Source organism: Meyerozyma guilliermondii, genomic scaffold (assembly GCF_000149425.1).
Source record: "Meyerozyma guilliermondii ATCC 6260 scaffold_1 genomic scaffold, whole genome shotgun sequence".
Lineage (NCBI taxonomy): Eukaryota > Fungi > Ascomycota > Pichiomycetes > Serinales > Debaryomycetaceae > Meyerozyma > Meyerozyma guilliermondii.
The window spans coordinates 72,562-93,390 of NW_001809800.1; the positions used below are offsets into that span (position 1 = coordinate 72,562).

Consider the following 20,829-nt stretch of genomic DNA (forward strand, 5'->3'; position numbering starts at 1 on the left):
GTCCAGGCGGGGCTGCTCCTGCATGGTGCGCGCCGCCGATCGCCTGGGATGGTTGCAAAAAATTATGTGGGACTCTCGCTCCTCACAAACGCACTTGAACAAGTGATTGTTTTGTTCATGTTTTCACATACGGCAATGGGAATCACTGAAATGTGGAAACCATCAAAAATGTTACCACAGCGTTCAAACTTGCACGACAAAACTCCTCCTGACGTCAATAAACCTCCTCCAACTATTCCTTTGAAATCCCTCGAAAATGACTATAAAATGATCAGCAGACTCGGGGACGGTGGTTTTGGAATAGTCCGCTTAGCCAAGTATCGCCATGACAAGTCGAACCTTTTGCAGCTGGCAAAGAGAGGTACGCTCACGGACGTTGGTGATGGCTCTAACGTGAATTTGTCCCCTTTGGTAGCTATCAAAACCATGAATGCAAGACTCCCAAAACTCGAACATTACACTCGAGTTAAGGAGGTGCAATTTATCCAGGCAATGCCGGCGCACATAAACCTTCTTCACATCTACGAAGTGTTTATCGATACATCACAGTACTGTCTTCACTTTTCCATGGAATGCATGGATCAAACCTTGTACGGCCTCATGAGAAGCAGAGGTGGCAAGCGCTTCACCGCTAGTACTGTGCGGTCGATACTTTGGCAACTTCTTTCGGCTATTTCTCATATCCATGACCACGGCTATTTCCACCGCGACATCAAACCACAAAATATTCTCATTTCTTCAATGCTGCAGTATTACGGAGGGATTGATTCTGTTCCTCCAGGTAGCCGTGACCAAAAGTATATGGTGAAGCTTGCTGATTATGGACTTGCTCGTCATGTGGAAAATTGCAAGGATTTCACCACCTACATTTCAACTCGGTGGTACAGAGCACCAGAGATGCTTTTGCGTAGAAAATGGCACTCTACACCCGTTGACATCTGGGCATTTGGAACCGTGGCAGCAGAAGTTGCAAAAGTGACACCGTTGTTTCCAGGCGCAAACGAAATTGATCAAATTTGGAGAATATTCAAGGTCCTTGGTAACCCGGCACCTCCAAAGAATATTCAAGCAAGACCATTCCCAGTCGGTGGATATTGGGTTGAGGGGCAGTTGTTGGCGGGCAAATGCGGCTACAGCTTTCCTGAAGGTACTGGTATTCCAATCGATGAATTCATACCCCATAGCTACCCCTTTTTGTGCGACATGATTCGAATTTGCTTAAGATGGAATCCAGAAACCAGACCCATCGCGAGTGAGCTCTATGATCAGTCATACTTTATGTATACACCCGAGAAGAAAGCGATGGAGACGTCTCTTTTCAAAAGATCAGGAAATGTTTCTTTGTTGTCAGCGACTGCAAAAGAGAGTGTTGATCATTCCAACATTTCACCCATTGAAACATACGACTTTTACAAGGTGCCACCAGATCTTGAGGCAGACATGGATAACTATGGATACATGGATCTGGGAAATAATAAGGAAAACTTGGGACCCTACGACATTGAGGTGGATGAGAGTCAAATTGCTTGCCAAAGTCCTAGAACCGATCACACAAATAACCTTGAAATCGATGAAGCCATGAACCCTTTGAACCCTAATCAGCTCAAGGGTGCCTCTTCAGAGGGTACGTTCTCCTTTTCGGGATCTTGTGTCAGCTTGGCCCAACTTATGGGATAAAGTCTCGCATTATTTTTTCTGCTAGCCACTTAGCTATTGATATGCGGTGTTTGGATGTTACCCCACGCTAAGATTTTGCACGATTGTGACCCAATTTTTTTGGTCACAGCTGGCGGATACCACGTACAGCTCAAATGTGCATCCTTCTCTCGTCTACAGAGCATCCTGAATATCCTTTTCGTGCTACTCTCCAACCGTGACGAGTACTATCGGCGACCCACAGAACCGGCTAATCTAAGATCTTATGATGGCTTCGATATAGTTTCGCCGCTCGACCTAGGTCGTCCAGAACACGGAACCTGGATCGGAATTTCCAGCAAGGGAAAGATAGCTGTTTTGGTGAATTATAGGGAGGATGATGAAAGTAGTAAGTACACCTTCCACCCTTTTTGTCCACAATCTTGACACCAACTAACAAAGGCATTGTAAGCGAGGTTTCTCGAGGAATTTTGCCGATTGACTATCTAATGTCACAAAAATCTGAAGAAGAATGGCTAGAAAATATAGAAGTTTCATTAGCTGAGCGCACTCCCCAACTTGGAGTTAAAGAGGTGAGTTTGCGAAGAATAGGAGGGTTCTCTTTGTTGTACGGGCACTTGAGATTATCTTCGTCAAAGCAGATTGAGCCTCTACACATTCTAAGTAATCGCGGTGACCGTGGTATGGTGCATGCTAGAGGATCTGATGTAGCAGGCTCAGAATTGCGGTTTACAAATCGTGAAGAAATATCGAGCCAGACCACTTTTGGGCTCTCAAACTCCTTGTACTATAACCCATGGAAGAAGGTGGAGTTGGGGAGGAAACTTTTGCTGCTGGCAGTTGAAAGATCGGTAGCGGAGGGGAGCAGTATGGAATATTTCGTGGATCAATGCTTTGAAGTTTTGAGTCATAATACCTACAGTGAGGAAGTACGCCAAGGAAAGGAGACAGCCAAAAAGTTCAAGGAGTTGCAGAACTCAATCTTTATTCCTCCCATCGAAACTGGCGAGGTAAGTGATGCCAATCGTAGCTCCAGAACCATCGGAAGGTATTATGGCACAAGGACTCAAACAGTCATTTTGTTACGCCGTGATGGAAAGTTGTTTTATTGCGAGCGCAACTTGCACAAGTCTGACGATTTGCTGGAAGCTCCTGTAACCAACAAGTACTCGTTTGATCTACAATAGCAATTAGGCAGCTATAATGGCATGAAGGTGAGATTATAGCTGTGAAAAAATAAAATCGTGCGAAAACGATCGCAACTACACCGTTGCCCTCCTATTAATCATGGATAGTCTTAGTACATACCAAGGGCTTCCGCATACCACCGTGTTGCATCGACCAGCCTTAAAAGATCAAGAAGGGGTGCTTATACTTATACCTGGAAATCCGGGACTTGTAGAGTTCTACATCACCTACCTTGATGAAATTCAAAAGCATAGACCCGAGTTAGAAATATATGCTGTATCGCACGCCGGGTTTTCTACTACAGAACCGCTTGATTCTACTGTGGAATACTATCCATTGAGCTACCAAATACAGCACAAATGTGATTTCATAACTCAAATTGCAGAAAAGTCCAACCATGAAAAAGTTCCAATATACTTATTAGCACATTCTATGGGAGCATATGTTCTCCAAAATGTTGCCAAGAGACTCTCGGACAACCCCAAGATTGACTTTCGTTTCGCCGGACTTATATGTCCTACTATCATGGACATAGCGAGCAGCGGCTCAGGTGAGCTAGTCACACGAATTAGGGCAAAAGTACCTGTAGTGCAACCGGTAGTTGCCGTTGCTAGCTTTTTGAGGCTGGTACTTCCCACATCTCTTGCTCGAGGATTGGTGCAAGCAACAGTCAAAAAAGGTAAATCTGAAGAGGGCTATAGATATGCCATTGAAGCATGCTGGAAATTATTTTCGTCACCACGCCTTATTAAACAAGCTCTCGAGATGGCAATGGAAGAAATGGACCAAATTAAACACGACAGGCCCTTACAAGATTGGTTTTTCAACACCTTTCTGAAAAAGTGTCTGATTTGGGGTTTCTTTGCAGCGACCGACCATTGGGTCGCAGACAGTACCCGAGCCTCGATTCTCGAGTACAGTCAGAAAAATGTCCGTTTCCAAGTGGAAACGCTTCCTGATATTTCCCACAGCTTCTGCGTTGACCAAAGTGTCGAATTTGCAGCCGTGACCCTCGAGGCTATGGCCAGTAAGTAATTTGGTGGTGGTACTGCATGTAGTGGTGGGCGATGAGGTTTATTTGTGCCCTCATCGCGATTTTGCAAGATAATGTCATCAGCTCGTGGGCCATCTCAGGCCGCCAATGCCGCTTCTGCGACAGACAAGGCCACTTTAGCGTTCACCGAGCAGCATTATTTCTCCTCGTATGACCATTTTGGTATCCATGAGGAAATGTTGAAAGATACTTCGAGAACGTTGTCGTACAGAAGTGCCATGTTCAAGAACAGACATTTGTTCAAAGACAAGGTGGTGTTGGACGTTGGTTGCGGAACGGGAATTCTCTCGATGTTTGCTGCGAAGGCCGGCGCCAAGCATGTGTATGCTGTGGACATGTCTAACATCATTGAGAAGGCTCGTGAGATCGTCAACCTCAATGGATTTGAGGGCCAAATTACATTACTTCAAGGTAAATTGGAGGACATTGAATTGCCCGTAGACAAAGTTGACATTATCGTTTCCGAGTGGATGGGATACTTTTTGTTGTACGAATCCATGTTGGATACTGTGTTGTATGCTCGTGACAAATACTTGGTGGAAGGAGGATTAATCTTACCAGACAAGTGTTCCATGTACATTGCAGGAATTGAAGATGGTCAGTACAAGGATGAGAAAATCCACTTTTGGGAAGATGTTTATGGGTTTGACTACTCGCCCTTCATCGAAGTGGCCATGGCCGAGCCATTGGTCGACACCGTTGACAACAAGCTGTTAGTTACTGAACCATACAAATTTTTTGAGTTTGATATCAATACCGTCACCAAAGAGGGATTGAGTTTCCAACGGCAATTCGAGCTTCGTGCCATTGACACCGACCTTTGTCATGCCTACATTGTGTGGTTTGACTGTGATTTCCCCGGCGACGAAACCGTTACCCTTTCGACTGGGCCAATGAGCCCATACACCCACTGGAAACAGACGGTTATGTATATGGATCAGGTGCTCGATGTCAAGAAAAACGACGTCATTAAGGGTCAAATCGCATCGCGTCCCAACAGCAAGAATCCCCGTGAGGTGGATATAGAAATTATGTGGGAGTTGCGTGACCAAAAGGGAAAATACAACTACTTCATGAGATAGCTTAGAAATCAAACATCTTTACCGATGGTGCGGCTCATCGCCTGTCCGCCGCAACGACTGTACAGAAACTTGCCAATTGATCATGCTCAAGTACTTCGCCCGATCTGTACGACCATTAACATATATAAATCGCAGAACCTTCAATACATCGCTAGTTATGAGTATTCCCAAGACAGACGAAGAATGGCGAGCGGTGCTCTCACCGGAGCAATTTAGAGTGCTCAGACAGCAGGGAACTGAGATGCCCCATAGTGGAGAATATACAGATACCCCACTGTCTGAAGGGACCTATGTGTGTGCTGGGTGCCAGCTGCCGCTTTACCTGGCGAAAACGAAATTCAAGTCGCACTGCGGATGGCCGGCTTTTTATGAGGCGATTCCAGGTGCCATCACTACATTGAAAGACCAAAGTCATGGAATGGTAAGAGAAGAGATGAGGTGTGCCAAATGCGATGGACATCTTGGGCACATTTTCAGAGGCGAGGGATACAATACCCCGACCGATGCCAGACACTGTGTGAACAGTATTTCACTCAAGTTCAAGAAATAGCTAAATTAACAGTAGTATCAAATAAGACCAGGAACAATTATCTTTCTTCTGAGTTTCTTGTACTCGTCGCCAAACGTCCGCAAATACTTCTTATGTCTCTGTACTGCCCACAAGTACATCTGGCCGGTTGCGACGGCCCAGAATACCCAGGTGGTCCAGTTTCCAACTAAAAGTGCGTATGCCAACCATGAAACCGACTCAAAAAAGTAGTGGGGACACGAGACCCATGTGAACCCAAACCCAAATGGAATGGTGTACCTCTTGGTTGCTCCAGGTTCCAGTCTCAACTTGCTTAATGTCTGGTGGGCGACGTAGTTGCTAGACTCGGCAAGAAGCCAAATCAACGCCAACGCATAAACCATTGGGGGGTTGTGGTCGTTTACGTGCAAAAGCAAACGCTTCCAGGTCTCCTTAGATTGAACCTTGGGATGGTAAATACTCAAGGCAATGTTGGTTCCCGACAAAAACCAGTAGTGACTCGAGTTCTTAAACAAGTTGAAAGCAGGCATGGTATCGTTGGAGAAATGGTGAACATAAATCGTTTCGTACTCACGCTTGATAAAGTGCAACGTTGCAAGAATTAAAGCAAACGTTTGTGTCTGAGTATAGTGAAAATCACCCCAAATGTTAGGTGCCAACAAATACCAAAGAGGATGGAAAATAAGTGGTCCAAGATATTCCAATATGTAAACAGTTCTCCACCCCAACTGAGGACCTAAGTCTTTCACATACAAAGTTGCGGTTTTTCCAGAAATCCCATTGGCTCCAAAAGAAGTTTCCTTATTCAAAGGGACGTGTTTGCCTTTGTCATCCAAGGTGGTGATCCGCAATCTATTTGCCTTGATTTTGTTTTTTTCACTCAATTGATCAACCAACACACTGACATTGTTCTTAGCAACAAGATCCGTCTCAAAATCCTTGATGGATCTCGACCGAGACTTTACAGTAATGGCCACCATTGTAGAAGAAACGATCGAGTCGCAACTTAAGAAGGGCCCGGTGCATGGGTGCAAATTTCGGAGAACTACAAATGGAGGCTGAAAGCAAGAGAAAAGCGAGAGAAGAGCGAGAAAGTGAGATGAGAGCAGTAAAAGGTCAGCAAACTTAAAGAAATCTATCTCATTCTGAACCAATTTGAAGATTTTGAAAAATACCTACCAATTTCAGGAACGGATGTTAATGACTATAATTATTGCTCACCACTTGACTCATTGAACGTTTAGTTATGCTCTTACTTGAAGCCTGTTCTTATCCATTCATTTTGGTTAACATTTAACCCCCAGATAACTTTCTCTTCTAGAACTTTCGTCGGTCGTGTGCCGCCGTCGCAATATGAGTAACCTGCGATCGCATTCTTCATTACATCATGTCGAACGATTGGGACCAAGTTACGTATATTGGTTCGAAAACCAGAGTCGGGGGTGGCGGACCCAGACAGACCGTTGCTAAGACCGCAGCTGAGTTAAATGCTGCTCGCAGAGCTGGTGGAGTGGTTGGTACCGAAAAGAAATACGGAAGTACCAACACCAAAAGCAACCCCGAAGGACAAAGATTGACCAAGATTGACGCTGTTGATGATGTTGTTCCCACCAAGAAGGTGGAAGCCAGTGTCGGAAAGGCGATCCAACAAGCCAGACAAGAAAAGAAACTCACACAAAAGGATTTGGCTACCAAGATCAATGAGAAACCCAATGTGGTGAATGACTATGAAGCCGGCCGTGCCGTGCCAAACCAGCAGCTTTTAGCCAAGATGGAGCGTGCATTGGGTGTCAAGTTGAGAGGAAAGGGCATTGGAGAGCCTTTGTTTGCAAAGAAGAAGTAGGAATGTAGGGCATAATCAATCGGACAATCGTTCAATCTTGTAGTTTGCTTTGTGGTTTAGCTCTACTTCTGTAGTTTCCGTAGTTGCTACTCCGTTCCAACAGTCTTCAAATAAACGTCGGTGCCCCATCCCAAGTAGCTTTGCATAGTTAACAGGCCCATAATTTTTGACCCTTCAGTCTTGTTGAAAATCTCCACATAATTCTTCAGCAACGGAAGTCCATATCCCATACCCGCCACAGTATTTCCAGCTGCTCCTGGTGGCACATTGAGTGTTTTGTAGCTATCACCTTCTCCAGACTCGTAGGTTGAGAATGAATAGTCGAATATATGGCTGAGAATATTGGGAGGAATGCCCTTTCCCTTATCGCGGATTCTAAGCTCCAAGTAGGACGGCGACTCGGATGTCAGAATAGTCACCTGGACCGGGTCAGAAACACCATTTTCGATATGGGCTCTGAATGAGTTTTTGAAAATTTCCATAAGTATGTAATCCAAATGGTATTCGATATAAGGAAACATATTGGGGTCTCCTTTGTTTCTGGGAGAGTCATGAGGGTCCTGACGGCTCCAGAATGCTGGGGGATACATGTTGGTATCTATGGTAATGGGAACGGACTGGTCGTACTTCATCAAGCATATATCATTGACGAGCTCGGCATTCTTGGTTATCACATCAGCAATATTGAGTTGTCTGATAACCCCATTGAACTTCCCTCCAGGAACGTACTCGTCGCTACAGAGAGTTTTCGTGAGTTGGACGTGTTGGTGAGCAATGAGTCTCATCACGATTCGTTCACGAAGATGATTATCGAGAAAATGAGTCACTTGTTCCTGAGATATCAAATGCAAAACCTCGGTGAACCCCTTGGAAAGCACTGGCAACGTATCTGCGTGTACCTCGATAAAGTCTTCTAGAGTTTCCACAAACTTTTCGTTGTCTTGAGCGGTGGTTGGGGCATCTAGCGACGCCGTGATAAGCGACGACATGGTGTGAAGATATGAGCTGTAGCATTCAGATATCGACGGATTGAGGATCACCAAGTACGGGAGTCGCCTAAAGTCGCTGAGCCGTCTGGCGTTGTATATAATTAGCCATTCAATTGTATCACGAGCATTCTGGAGAATGTAGTTGTGGTCGAGTTTTGTAGACTGGTCGTAGAGTCGGCGAAGCGAAAATTGGGGAAGTTGTTTCTCGGAGTAGTGATGAACCAATCTTTCAAGCAGGGATCGAATTTTGTACTCCTTTAAAAACATTTCTTGCTGAGACGATGTCAGCTGGAACCGACAAGCTCGATTTAAAAGCGGTACAAACGCCATGTTTCGAGGCCTGAAAGTGGCCCTGGATGTAATTATCATGGTCAGCTGACAAAATCTGGTCTTTATTTGGCGACAAGTAACTTGCTAACTTATTTTGATCAACCCTGAATATAGAAACTCTATCTCCTGCACCACCAATTTTCGTATCTCCTGCACCAACTACAAGATCGTGCAATTTAACTACAGACATATGAGTGACAAATGTACCATTTGCAACAATAAAAACGAAAGCGACGATTGGATACAGTGTGACATATGTCTCGATTGGTTCCACACACCCTGTGTTCGACTTCTGGCCTCAGACGTGAAAGACTTACATTCGTACCATTGTGTGGAGTGTGCACGCGACCATGGCCCGCTGGTTCAAAGGCGAAAACTGAAGCGTACAAAGACCAAAATCGACTACATAGCACTCGACCAAGGCGAGGTGTTTGCTGTGGATAAGGAAGTGCATCCACACCTTCATAAATTTTTACAGTATACCCCAGACGCTTCTTGCATCGACATCACTGATGAGCTTACGGCTGATTATGCGTTACGCACGCGTCTTACGAAGCCCGTACTCGTTCCACGAGCCGCTAGTCGAGGTATAGGAGGCATGAAGTTTCCTCAAAACCCCACCGATATCACCATTGATTACATTGCCGAATGCGTTGGCGACGATGAGCCAGTCGAAGTGATGGACGTACTTTCTCAGCAGGGAAGTGGTGGGTGGACCATGGGACGCTGGCGTGACTACTTCAAAACCGAAAAAAGTGACCGAGACCGGATCCGTAATGTTATTTCATTGGAAATATCGCAGGTTGAAGGTCTAGGTCGAGACTTTGTACGGCCGCAAATGGTGCGTGATCTCGACATTTTGGACACGGTTTGGAACGACGACGTCCTGGGTGAGAAGCCCCAGGTGTCCAAGTACTGCTTGATGTCGGTTCTGGGCTCATACACCGACTTTCACATCGATTTTGGTGGTACTTCGGTCTACTACACCGTGTGTTCTGGTTCGAAAACGTTCCTCATGTTTCCTCCCACGGAGCACAATCTCCAGTTGTACGAGTCGTGGTGCTTAGAGGAACACCAGAACTTTATGTGGTTTCCTGAGTACACAATTGGCCGCAAATCTCGAGGAAAACTGTCATTTGCAACCGGAGGTTTTGCCGTCACATTATCGCCGGGCGACCTTTTCATCATCCCCAGTGGCTGGATCCACGCCGTCCACACGCCAGTCGATTCCATAGTCATTGGCGGCAACTTTCTTACGTTCATGAATCTCGCTACCCAAGTCCGCATCAACCAAATTGAACGGTCCACAAAAGTCCCGCCCAAATTTCGGTTTCCCCAGTTCAACCGAGTACTCTGGCTCGCAGCAGCACACTTGGTGTTCCATTCTCCCACCAACTTACTACCTGGACCCTTAAAACAACATTCTGACGACGACTCTATTGTTGGTGAGCCGCGCGACCCGATAGCCGACAACGGCTCGGCCCAAACTGCGATACACGAACTCTACCAACATCTCTGCTGGCACTATGAACTCAGTAAATCAAACAAGGTGGCTCGTGCCAGCATCCCTATATCCACGGTAGGCAAGGATATTCCGCAATTTCTCTCCCAATTGTCCCAATTTTCACAACCATTGTGACCTGCATCAAGAGCTGGCTATAAAAATGCGGAGTGATGCGGCTTGCACTCAAACAACTTTCTTTTCAAACTACACCGATGACTCGACGGTCTTCAGATACTTCTGGCTCACTTGCCAGTTCTGTGGAGTCGTCTTTGAGAGTCGAACCGTTGCAGTTTCAAGAAAATGAACGAGAGGGTCCATTCAACGTTTACGAAGACGGAGATGAGACCGGTGTTTACACTTCCGAAGATAAGAAGCCAACCCCTTCATATTACCATAAGCTTCTCAATAGGGCCAAACCTGAGTATATCACCAAGCATTTGGATTATGCACTGTTCAAAGTGGTGTTTCGAACCTGGGTACAGATATGGTCGTCGGTGATAATCTGCGTTGTTCCTCGGTCTCGTACTTGGGTTGGTCCTGCTGCATACTTATTTCAAATCATAGGGTTCATTGCTGTCTCTGGAGGCACCTCTATGGTATTCAATCTCGCAATGTCTTTTATGTGTATGGTTTATATCCTCATTGGATGGCTCCATAGCATTATTGCTTTGGCGATATCAGTCAAGCTTAGAGGCAATACTTCACCACAAGAATATGCTGAGAGTCTTATCAGAGAAGGTATTTGTACTATGGAAAACTTGGAAGCTTGCACGGCTGCCGATATCTACTCTGGTCGTCATTTACAAACGAGATGTACGGTGATATTTATCTTTGCCATATTATCGTCTATGATAATTTTTGGCCTTTCGCTGAGAATACACCCAACTTTTCGTCAAGGTATGATATGTGGTATCATCGCTATGCTTATCAACGTATGTTATGACGTCTTTTATCCAGTTTTCCTTCCACTTCAAGTGGGTCTAGCAGTATTGAAACCAATGGGACTTGCCCTTGCTTTAAAAGTGGTATGTCTGATGGTTGTGTTTCCAACCACGTCAAATTTCCGCTATGTTGATGGAGTATTGAAGCATTTGAAAGCGCTCGAAAAGGCTTGCAAAGGCAACTCTCGGTTCTTGTCCTCGTGCAAACCATCAGAACCAAATTTCGGTAATTATAAAAAGTTTGCCCGTGATATTGTTGGGATCCGACTGAAGCTACCTCTACTTGACTTGGACGCTCTTCTTTCAAAGTACGAAATAACGTTTGGTCGATTTGATGCTGGTTCCATCGGTGAAATGCGTTCAAGTCTACGGAACGTAATCAGTTTCAGTTCCAGTTTTGAACAGTACTATCAGATGTTTGAAGAAAGGGTCGATTTGGCTAACAACAACATCCGAGGATTATCAAGGAGAAGGAGTTCAGTGGGGTCTAGCAAATTTGAAGATGATGGCCATTCTAAGCTCTTTGCTACCGTTCACGAACACTACCGAGTAGTGGGGGAATATGAGGACAAGAAGCGAATCAACTTACTTCGCAAGAGAATATGTAATGTTGACCCACAAGATAGGGTGACTTTGCTCGATATCGTTCATATCTCAGAGCTTAGTTCCACACTCTTCACACGATTTCTCGAGACAAACACAAAATCAATTGCGGACATTATAAAATGGATTGAAGCTGCTAACCAATTCAGAATTTATTCGCTTTTACCAAAGAAATGGGAACTTCACAAGGAAAAGCAAAAGGAAATGAATGAAGTTTTGGTGGAAACCAGACAAACACTATTAGTTGCCATCAAAGAATTGGGTTCAACTGACAAACTAATTGCTGCTGTGAAAGAATTTTCAAAAAATGAAGAAGTGTTGTTGAGCTTGATAACTCACACTTGCCTCTTGTTGTACGTGACAAAGCAACAAACCGAATCGATCTTACGCTTGGTAGATCTCCTCCTTTCTATCGATGAATCGACTCCTACTCCAAAAATCTTCACCTTCTTCGGTAAGTCCAAGCGAGACAAACCTAGAGTCAGGTCACATTTGAATATGGATGAGAGTCCTGATGACATTTCAACTCCAAATATAGACACCGGCGTTCAGCGTCGTAACCCTGATGCGTTAGCTCCAACATCCATTTTTCATTACTTTGGTTCGAAGACTATCAAGATCTATAAACTTCTTATGAACAAGCATTTGTGGTTTTGGATACGATCTGGAGTCTTAACCTGCGTTTGTGCTACCCCTTTCTTCTGTCGAACAACGGCTAGTTGGTATCATGGTAATCGTTTGGTGTGGATTGTCATTATGTGTGGAGTGTCGACTTCAGAATACACTGGGGAAACAATCTATGTGTTTTACTGCAAGGTTGTGTACTCCTTCTTTGGCTGCTTGTTAGGCATGGTTATGTGGTACATCTCCACTGGAAATGGAAGAGGAAACTATTATGGTTATAGTGCCGTCACTGCCGTTGGATACTTGTATCTCACCTACTATCGTCATTTCTCTTCCCACCGAGCATTAGTACCAGCGATTTTGTTTGCGGTGACTTGTTCCTTGGTAATGGGAACAAGTTGGGTCGACGGACAATATAACCATCTAGCAAATGTTGGCTATGGTTTCCATGTCGCATGGTTGAGATTTATTAGTGTCATCATCGGATTATGTGTTGGATTCCTTGCCAGTATCATTCCCAAGCCATCTACAAGTAAAGTTGCAATTCGCAAAATTCTTGCAAAGGTTTTAAGTGAATCTGCTAATCTCCATTGCGCTGTCTCCAATTTTGCATTGAATCGTGTCGAGAACTCCCAGGTGCATTTGTTGGACCGCCATGATCTAACCGTGGAGAAATTTCGATCCGTATTGATAATCTTGGCCGGTATTTCCCATTTAATGACACCCATTCAATTTGAGGTTCCATTGACGGGAATCTGGCCAGAAAAACTCTACAAGAGATTACAGAATGCAGTGACTGATATTATCCAGCTATATTTCATTTTATTGTCCATATTCAACAGGGTAGAAGATCCTGCTACATGGATTCCTCATATGCTCCGAAGAATAGGCTGGACTGACACCGAACTATGTGCTGATTTGTTTGCTGTGGCACATATGACTTCTGGCTCCTTGAGCAGTAAGCGAGAATTGCCCAAGTTTACCAGAGCAAATATCTCGTTGAAACATCTTGACTTGCTTCGTTCCCAGTGGGGAATCACTCGATTTTCACTTAACGAAAGGTTTTACTCAGAGGAGAAAGAGAAGGAAAATGAAGGTGATTCTGATGTATTGCATGATTCATTGATGGAAAACATAGACTTCAATGCACTCTTCAGTGCAGATGGTCAACTTGACATTGTGGCGCTTATAATTGGACACTTGATTTACAAGCGGTTTGATGAGGTGATGTTAATCGTCAAGCAATTAGTTGGCGAGAAATATGATATGCATGAGTCAATCTTTGACGTTGCCGACGACGAGAATGATTCGCTTCTCAGAAACCTGAACTAATGATATTATTTATATGTATAACGTAACTAAAGGTCCAATTTTTTACCCTTTTCTCTAACAGATTCTCCATACTTTTTGATTCTAATCGATTGCACGGCAATGAAACCAGAAGTATCTTCAGGAGAAAATCCGGTCAACTCATCCATAGAAGATTCAGTCTCATCGTACAATTTTTCCGTGTCGGACGATCTACCCAAGATGGTCAATGAGCCCTTGTAGCATCTAGCTCTGACGGTACCATTGACGGTCTTTTGCGAAGGAGCGATCATATCACGAACGTACTCACATTCTGGAGTGAAGTACATACCATTGTATAACAACTTGGAGTATGTGACAGTGACAAATTGGTCTCTGATAGCACGAACCTCACGGTCCAAGGTCAAACCTTCCAAGTCAATATGAGTAGATCTCAAGATAGTCAAACCTGGAGTTTCGTAACATCCTCTGGACTTGATACCAATGAATCTGTTTTCCACAATGTCAATTCTGCCGACACCGTTTCTTCTAGCCAAGGCATTAGCCTCGAGGAACAATTCAACAGGATCAGTGACAACCTTCTTTCCGCCGTCCAACACCAACTTGACTGGCAATCCTTTTTCAAACACCACGGAAAAATCTTCTGGAGTGTCTGGTGCATCGGTAGGGTCTACCGTCAACTTCCACATATCCTTTGGAGGAGTAGTATCAGGGTTTTCCAAAATACCAGCTTCGAAGGAAATGTGAGCCAAGTTTTCGTCAGTAGACCATGGCTTGGCTTTGGTTTGAGCCACGGGAATGTTCTTCGATTCAGCGTACTCCAACAATGCCTTTCTACCAGCAAATCTGTTGAAAAACTCAGGATCTCTCCATGGTGCAATGACAACCACGTCAGGTTTCAAAGCGTAGAACGACAACTCGAATCTGACCTGGTCATTACCTTTACCTGTGCATCCATGAGATACTGCAAAACAATCGTTCTCTTCTGCCACCTTGATCTGAGCTTGGGCAATCACTGGTCTAGCCAACGAAGTTCCCAACAAGTAAACGTTCTCATAGATAGCATTGGCCTGAATAGCTGGGAAACAAACGCTCTCAACAAACTCCTTTCTCACATCAACTACCACAAATTTGGTAGCACCAATGGCCAATGCCTTTTTCTCGGCAGCTTCAAAGTCTTCTTCTTGACCAATATTTGCCAAGAAAGCAATGACTTCATAGCCTTGTTCCAATAACCATGCCAAGATAACGGAGGTATCTAAGCCACCAGAGTATGCCAAACAAACTTTTCCTTTAGACATCTTTTTCAAACTTAAAAAATGCGGTGAGAAATTAATTGAAAAATTTGGTGCGCTTATATAGTTTCCGCACCGATAACACAGCGCGGTTAGCGCCCATTGCCTTGTTGAGTCATTGGTGTGCGCACGCCTGTGCGAAGGAGCTTCCCGACCTGCTGAGCTAATGAGTAATTCTGCTTAGTTAATCATGACTCGTTGAGGAGTCACCTTTGGAACAGACATCACACTCGCTTACTTATTTGCCCACGGCAAAATTTGGGTTTTCTTTAGTTGGTATCTTATGAACTCCTGACGCTACCACAGTTACAATTTGATTTCCTCAGTGGCTCTTTGTAAAGAAAGAAATGATGACTCTGAGTCATCTTGGAGAGTCCGAAGATCTTCACCGAAGAGTCGGAGTTACTCACTATATACGAACAAAACTCAACTTTTTCGACGACACGCTCTGGAAACGGTTTTCCGCTCGGAGGCTCGAGTTGATCGATGCTTTGGATCTCAGCTGCCGCAAGGCTTCAGAGCAGGAATCGGAAATCAAACGAGTAGCGGAAACCCTTCGGCTCGAGTTCAATTACGGTCCGGAGTACATCCAGGATTTCGATAGGCTTGTACGTGCTGCCATTCAGAGCGTGAGACGAAATCGAAAACGATCCTTAAAGCAAACCAATAACGCCAGCTCCCGAAAGAAAAAACTCAAAACTGCTAGTTCAGTTTCGCTTTCGGAGTATCATGAGTCTCCATCTCCCGAACAGGTATTGTCAACTATCGCAACCCCCTCATATTCTACTGACGAAGATATGTCGAGCCTTCGTTTTGTGTCTGAGATAGCTCGTCTTCATTCCGATTCACAGGATGATATGGATGGATACAACAGAAGTCGGCGGTTCACTCTGCATGACAAGTCTCGGGCAGTGATCGATTCTATCATTCAACCGAAGCAGACAAAGTTGCATCCTCGGACTTTACCTCCGTTAACGGCCCGAAATAGCAGTTTTCAAGGAAACTCAACTTATGCTGCTCTCCTTGGTTTCATCGAACGATCGAAAACTTGTGCTGATTCGACGGTCGCCCAAGGTTCTAACCTAGAAAATCTAGGACGGAGTGCTATCCAATGCTGTGTCTCGTATATTTTCGAGACTTCTTTAAGCGATACCAGCCTGGCATCGGTGGAATACTTGAACACAAGAATCACCTCTCCTCTGTTCTTAGCCACGCTTTATCGGGACCTCGACCCTCTGCAAGCATCTTGTGACGACGAGGTGGCTGTGATCTCGTTGCATACCTTGATTGGAGGCTGCATCAAAGACTTTGGATTCGGTCAGGTTATGATGGTACTCAGTGACTGTCTACACAGCGCCGTAATTCAAAGTTATCCATTACTAACCAAAAAGCCAGGACAGACTTCTGGTAATATCACTCCTGTAGCTGCGGGCTCAACAACACATCTTGACTCGTTAGCAACAATTGCTACAAATTTGCAAGATGATAGGAAACGGTCCTCACCATCCACCGATGACGACAAGAAAAATAAAAAGGCTGTTACTTTGAGGTACATGAACACAGTCCTAGCGTTCTCGTACCCAGCCACAACCTCTGCCGTGCCTCGATTAATAGAGCTTTTAGATAATGGTCGAACGGCATTTCATATAACGCATTTGGGGGACACAAGAGTCTTGGGGTTGAGAAATATGAGAGATGGAAAAATCATTAACTCTGACTCCACCCTAGAAATGATATTCAAAAAGGATGAGAGAATCGAATTAGAACTCTACATTCAAGACTCCAAAGCGGTTCCCATTTCTGAGCTCACATCAACCATATCACCAAATGTTCAGAACCCTATTGTACTTCCACCAGTAGGGAAAATCATAAGTCAACCACCTGACAACCAAGCATTTCCTTTCTTGTCGAAGAAAGAAGGTACACCTCCACTCCAGCCTAATTTCCAGCCACTATTATAGATTATGGATATACGTTTTTTTATCACCGTCTGTTAATGTACCTGCATAATGTGTATGTGCCGCAAACTGTTCGATTTCGCAGCCATTTGTACCTTAGCATCTGTGTTAGTTAAAAGGCTGAAATGGCAGATCGTAAAGAGGTTCTATCGCCCCCCAATCTCCCCCAGAGACCAAATAACAGCTCGCCTTCAAATGTCACTTCAGGACACCAATTCACCGTGGTAACATTATCTCCTCTGAGAAGAGAGGAGTTTTGTGGAGGAAGAATCGTATTTCCTGGAGATAAAGAACATATGATTGGAGTCTTTAATTCTGGTTCAAATTTGAATGAACTTGGTGATAGCCGGAAAGCAGTTTCTGTTCCTGCCAAAGTGAAAGTGGTAGAGTGGATGAAAAATGTCCCGATAATTTTAGCCTATGAAGATAACATTTGTTTTCTGGAATGTTATCCTGGATGCACCGATGATGACACCTCTTCAAATAGTCTGCTTACTGACTTCACAGACGATGTTGTGGAGTTCCAAGCACGAAAAATTACCCAGTATGTGCGGCAAATGTACATGGCTGAGCCAGAACCGGTTGCCTCATTGCTGTGTGTGCGAGAAGAAGTGCCTTATAGTCAGGAATCGTACGGTGATTGTGAGAATCTGAGTGTGTTCTATGGAATTACGTCACAAGCCGAATGCTAATTGATCTATATGGTAATATTTAATTCGGGGATTTCATAGCCATCAATATTGTTCAAGGAAGGATAATATGGAACAAGAGCATCCCTATTTTGCATGTAGGCACTATTGTAAAGTTTCCAATATGGTTCTCGAACTTTTCTTGCTGGATGGTATAAACCTGCCCAAAGGTAATTGGCAAAACTACCCACCCCCAACACACACCTTAAACCATCCATACTTTCTAACACACGACTAATGACATGTGGTGAGCTCTCGAGGATATTGGGTACAACAAGATTGAGAAGATGCATGAAAACATCATAGTACCCATCGTTGGTGCGACCAATACAGTTTAGAGCCATATGCTTGACGACTGATGCAGCCGTTTGTCGATGTACCTGATCCCTATCAGTTAAGGCATCTTCCAACAAAGGTGTGATAGCAAATAGATAGTCTTTTGTCATGTTACCATCGATGTATTCAAACAAAAAACTCAATGCTTTCAACACACCATTTTGAACATTATTATCTGGAGTTCTGTATTCGTTCATCAATGCTGGTAAAACAGTGAATGGGCCACAGGTTTCGGCCACTATCCCGATAGCAACCGCTGTACAAACCCTGAGCTGCCGCTCCTGAACTTTAAGGTTATTAAGGAGCATAACAATAATGTCTTGTGGACCAATTGTTTTCGAAATATGACCAAACGTTTCATTGGCGGCTACCCGTATTTTCTTCTTTTGACTTTTGAGCATATCCAAGAGCTCAAAACAGATACGCATCCACTCTTTGGCATTGATTGTTTCCGCATTCTTAGTTGCAATCAACCCAACAAGCTTGATACAAGCTTCTTGAACTTTCTCTTGCCTATTCCTCATGATTGGTGATAAAGTGGGCAAGAGCTGATTCAATGATGGATTGGACATTGAGTATATTGCTGCTTCTTCCATGCACAGGATGCACAGGTAAAGAGCATTAAGTATTGAACCCAACACATCGGGGTAAACCTCGCCTAGAGATTCATACAAAATCAAAATCAACTTCAAAATCAAATCTCCATCAGAACAGTCTTTAATGACTGGAGCAATGATCGTTATCAAATCAGATGCTTGCTCTCTTATTTCAGGAAGTTTGTTTTTCAACCTGAACAAAATTGTACTTGTAATGGAATTGATGTGAGGACGAAGTCGAGAACCCAAGGCTAGGGCAACGGCTCCAAATGATTCAAGATAAATTTTAGGCTGCACAGATTGTTCCTGAAAAGCGTAAAGGACACCATCGACTAGTTGTACTTCCAACTGGGAATCGATTCCAAGTAACTCTTCGGGGTCAGATGATATCATCTTACTGATAGCACCCATGCTCATGATTCGTAAATTTTCGTTTTCATCTTTGGTATAAATCACAATGTTCTCCAACATATCCAAGAAATCAAACTTTGTTGCCAACAGACAGGTAGCATCAATAACAAATCTTCCTAGTGTCTTTGAATCACTTGCTGTTTTTCTGTTCCAAAAAAATTTCAAGAATGGTTCGATTATTTCTGTGTTGTATTTTGGAATGAGCTGCCTTGACAAAGGAAGTGCGATCATGATCCGGAGAATCGACTTCCTCATATCCTCATCAGGAGAATTGAATTCTCGAACAATGATTCGCATAATCTCTTTTGTGTAGTAGTTTGAGTATTCTTCGTAATTGGGGTCGAACGTCATCAACGCAATGATCGAGGATATACATCTCAAAAAACTTGCAAGGCCCTTTCCTCTATGCTTACGGAGACCCAGCCAAGCAGGTTCCAAGGCTGGTTCAAAGTACTCAATACCGTAGGGTTTCACGTTTTCGGCAAGTTGTGCTAATGTGAGGGCGGTGATGCTTCGAACGCTTAGATTCTCATCAGTTAATCCGGGAGTGATTGCGTTCACTAGTTGAGACAAATATGGGAGAATTGCAGCTCCATTTCCACCACCAAGTATGATACATAATTGTTGGACAATCTTCATTCCCGTGTGTCTTGCCATCCAGTTCTTTTTAGATTTTATCACGGCTCGTAAAAATGGAAGGAACTGAGCAAGACCAGATGTATAGGCTACTATTGCAAATACCCTGGATGCTAAATTTCGAACGTACTCGTCGACATGATCAAGATCCGGTCTCACAGTTGAAATCATATTTGCAAGTCCAACTGCTTTGGTTAATGTGACAAGGATTTCCCTAGCTTCCATCCTTGTGGTAAAATCTTCTTCGATCAATAGTGTTGATATCAGCACAACTATCTTGAATGTGAAAGGACGAACGGTTGAGCCCAATCTCTGCAATATTCTCCCTATAACTTTAACGAGAACATGCCTCTCATGGTCTTCCAAATTTGGTTCAACAATTATTGGCAAGATTTTGCTAAAAAGAATCTTGGGACCAAAGTAGGTTGCATTTTCAGAAATTTGTCTCATCGATTTCTTTCGTACCTGAGGATTACCATTTTTTATCTTAAGAATAAGCTTCATAGCCTGAGTATCTTTTCTCTCCTCTGCTGTAGCCTCTGTTCCAGCTTGAGTGAGCTTACCAAAATGCTTCATATCTTCCTCTTTAAAGTATTCGAGACCATCAGCCAACTCTTTGGGAGGTAGAGACTCAAGTGCCTGCTTGCGGTCCTGCTGGCCATCCGAGGGAGGAATATAGTACCCAGCATCCCCATTGATGTCCACGGCAATGCTCTTGTCCTGCTGGTAGTCTTTGGGTGGTTTAACAGCAACATAGCCTGAGGGAAGAATTAAATCGAGTACCTCATCAGTCAATGGAACACCACCAATAATGGGAACATTTGCAATTAGGGCCTTTTCTTGGTCAGACGGATGTTCGTCTTCACCTATTCTCTGCTCTTCCTCCTTCTTTCGTGCTTCGTATTGTTCTGGAGTCACATCCCATCGTATTTTTCGTTGGCGAGGTAGTATCATCTTTTGTGTAGAAGCAGATTGTTCATCTAGTATTCCTTGTACCCGTTTCTCTTCTCTTTCAAGGTCATTTACTTCCATGCGGTCTCTGTAAGTTTCTATACGGTCCATTTGCATGTCGATTTTACGATCAAATCGACGATTTTGATATCGGTCTTGCTTTAAAGTATCCTTGAGTTGTGGGGTATCCACAAAAGTTTTTTCATCTTCTCGTCTTAAATCGGCTTCCAAAGCCTGTGGTATGGTGTAATCTGCTGCCAACGTTCGCTTTGGCATGATTCTTTGGAGTTTAAAACGCTTATAAGT

General features: G+C 44.0%; 14 protein-coding genes across 14 annotated transcripts; 10 read left to right on the top strand and 4 right to left on the bottom strand. All coding sequences in view use genetic code 12, as the record gives it.

The window, feature by feature from the left end:
• Positions 1-48: 48 nt before the first annotated feature.
• IME2 (protein kinase) lies at positions 49-1,677 on the top strand (the record flags this gene model as incomplete). Its single annotated transcript, XM_001486618.1, has 1 exon — positions 49-1,677. The coding sequence occupies one exon, from the start codon at positions 49-51 to the stop codon at positions 1,675-1,677; it is 1,629 nt and encodes a 542-aa protein (XP_001486668.2).
• Positions 1,678-2,144: 467 nt separating this feature from the next.
• Positions 2,145-2,843, top strand: PGUG_00046 (uncharacterized protein; the record flags this gene model as incomplete). Its single annotated transcript, XM_001486619.1, has 1 exon — positions 2,145-2,843. One exon carries the CDS (start codon positions 2,145-2,147, stop codon positions 2,841-2,843), a length of 699 nt encoding a protein of 232 aa, XP_001486669.2.
• Positions 2,844-2,943: 100 nt separating this feature from the next.
• On the top strand, positions 2,944-3,879 carry PGUG_00047 (uncharacterized protein; the record flags this gene model as incomplete). Its single annotated transcript, XM_001486620.1, has 1 exon — positions 2,944-3,879. One exon carries the CDS (start codon positions 2,944-2,946, stop codon positions 3,877-3,879), a length of 936 nt encoding a protein of 311 aa, XP_001486670.2.
• A 72-nt stretch (positions 3,880-3,951) lies between these two features.
• Positions 3,952-4,980, top strand: HMT1 (protein-arginine omega-N methyltransferase; the record flags this gene model as incomplete). Its single annotated transcript, XM_001486621.1, has 1 exon — positions 3,952-4,980. One exon carries the CDS (start codon positions 3,952-3,954, stop codon positions 4,978-4,980), a length of 1,029 nt encoding a protein of 342 aa, XP_001486671.2.
• An 82-nt stretch (positions 4,981-5,062) lies between these two features.
• PGUG_00049 (peptide-methionine (R)-S-oxide reductase) lies at positions 5,063-5,530 on the top strand (the record flags this gene model as incomplete). Its single annotated transcript, XM_001486622.1, has 1 exon — positions 5,063-5,530. One exon carries the CDS (start codon positions 5,063-5,065, stop codon positions 5,528-5,530), a length of 468 nt encoding a protein of 155 aa, XP_001486672.2.
• A 17-nt stretch (positions 5,531-5,547) lies between these two features.
• On the bottom strand, positions 5,548-6,489 carry PGUG_00050 (trans-2-enoyl-CoA reductase (NADPH); the record flags this gene model as incomplete). Its single annotated transcript, XM_001486623.1, has 1 exon — positions 5,548-6,489. One exon carries the CDS (start codon positions 6,487-6,489, stop codon positions 5,548-5,550), a length of 942 nt encoding a protein of 313 aa, XP_001486673.2.
• A 407-nt stretch (positions 6,490-6,896) lies between these two features.
• On the top strand, positions 6,897-7,352 carry MBF1 (Mbf1p; the record flags this gene model as incomplete). Its single annotated transcript, XM_001486624.1, has 1 exon — positions 6,897-7,352. One exon carries the CDS (start codon positions 6,897-6,899, stop codon positions 7,350-7,352), a length of 456 nt encoding a protein of 151 aa, XP_001486674.1.
• An 86-nt stretch (positions 7,353-7,438) lies between these two features.
• On the bottom strand, positions 7,439-8,710 carry PGUG_00052 (alpha-ketoacid dehydrogenase kinase family protein; the record flags this gene model as incomplete). The annotated part of the gene is made up of 1 exon (XM_001486625.1): positions 7,439-8,710. The coding sequence occupies one exon, from the start codon at positions 8,708-8,710 to the stop codon at positions 7,439-7,441; it is 1,272 nt and encodes a 423-aa protein (XP_001486675.2).
• A 151-nt stretch (positions 8,711-8,861) lies between these two features.
• PGUG_00053 ([Histone H3]-lysine-36 demethylase) lies at positions 8,862-10,310 on the top strand (the record flags this gene model as incomplete). Its single annotated transcript, XM_001486626.1, has 1 exon — positions 8,862-10,310. One exon carries the CDS (start codon positions 8,862-8,864, stop codon positions 10,308-10,310), a length of 1,449 nt encoding a protein of 482 aa, XP_001486676.2.
• A 35-nt stretch (positions 10,311-10,345) lies between these two features.
• On the top strand, positions 10,346-13,675 carry PGUG_00054 (aromatic acid exporter family protein; the record flags this gene model as incomplete). The annotated part of the gene is made up of 1 exon (XM_001486627.1): positions 10,346-13,675. One exon carries the CDS (start codon positions 10,346-10,348, stop codon positions 13,673-13,675), a length of 3,330 nt encoding a protein of 1,109 aa, XP_001486677.2.
• Positions 13,676-13,701: 26 nt separating this feature from the next.
• Positions 13,702-14,952, bottom strand: ARG1 (argininosuccinate synthase; the record flags this gene model as incomplete). Its single annotated transcript, XM_001486628.1, has 1 exon — positions 13,702-14,952. One exon carries the CDS (start codon positions 14,950-14,952, stop codon positions 13,702-13,704), a length of 1,251 nt encoding a protein of 416 aa, XP_001486678.1.
• Positions 14,953-15,293: 341 nt separating this feature from the next.
• PGUG_00056 (uncharacterized protein) lies at positions 15,294-16,907 on the top strand (the record flags this gene model as incomplete). The annotated part of the gene is made up of 1 exon (XM_001486629.1): positions 15,294-16,907. One exon carries the CDS (start codon positions 15,294-15,296, stop codon positions 16,905-16,907), a length of 1,614 nt encoding a protein of 537 aa, XP_001486679.2.
• A 122-nt stretch (positions 16,908-17,029) lies between these two features.
• PGUG_00057 (uncharacterized protein) lies at positions 17,030-17,596 on the top strand (the record flags this gene model as incomplete). The annotated part of the gene is made up of 1 exon (XM_001486630.1): positions 17,030-17,596. One exon carries the CDS (start codon positions 17,030-17,032, stop codon positions 17,594-17,596), a length of 567 nt encoding a protein of 188 aa, XP_001486680.2.
• Positions 17,597-17,601: 5 nt separating this feature from the next.
• On the bottom strand, positions 17,602-20,799 carry PGUG_00058 (mRNA-binding U2 snRNP complex subunit; the record flags this gene model as incomplete). The annotated part of the gene is made up of 1 exon (XM_001486631.1): positions 17,602-20,799. One exon carries the CDS (start codon positions 20,797-20,799, stop codon positions 17,602-17,604), a length of 3,198 nt encoding a protein of 1,065 aa, XP_001486681.2.
• Positions 20,800-20,829: the final 30 nt, after the last annotated feature.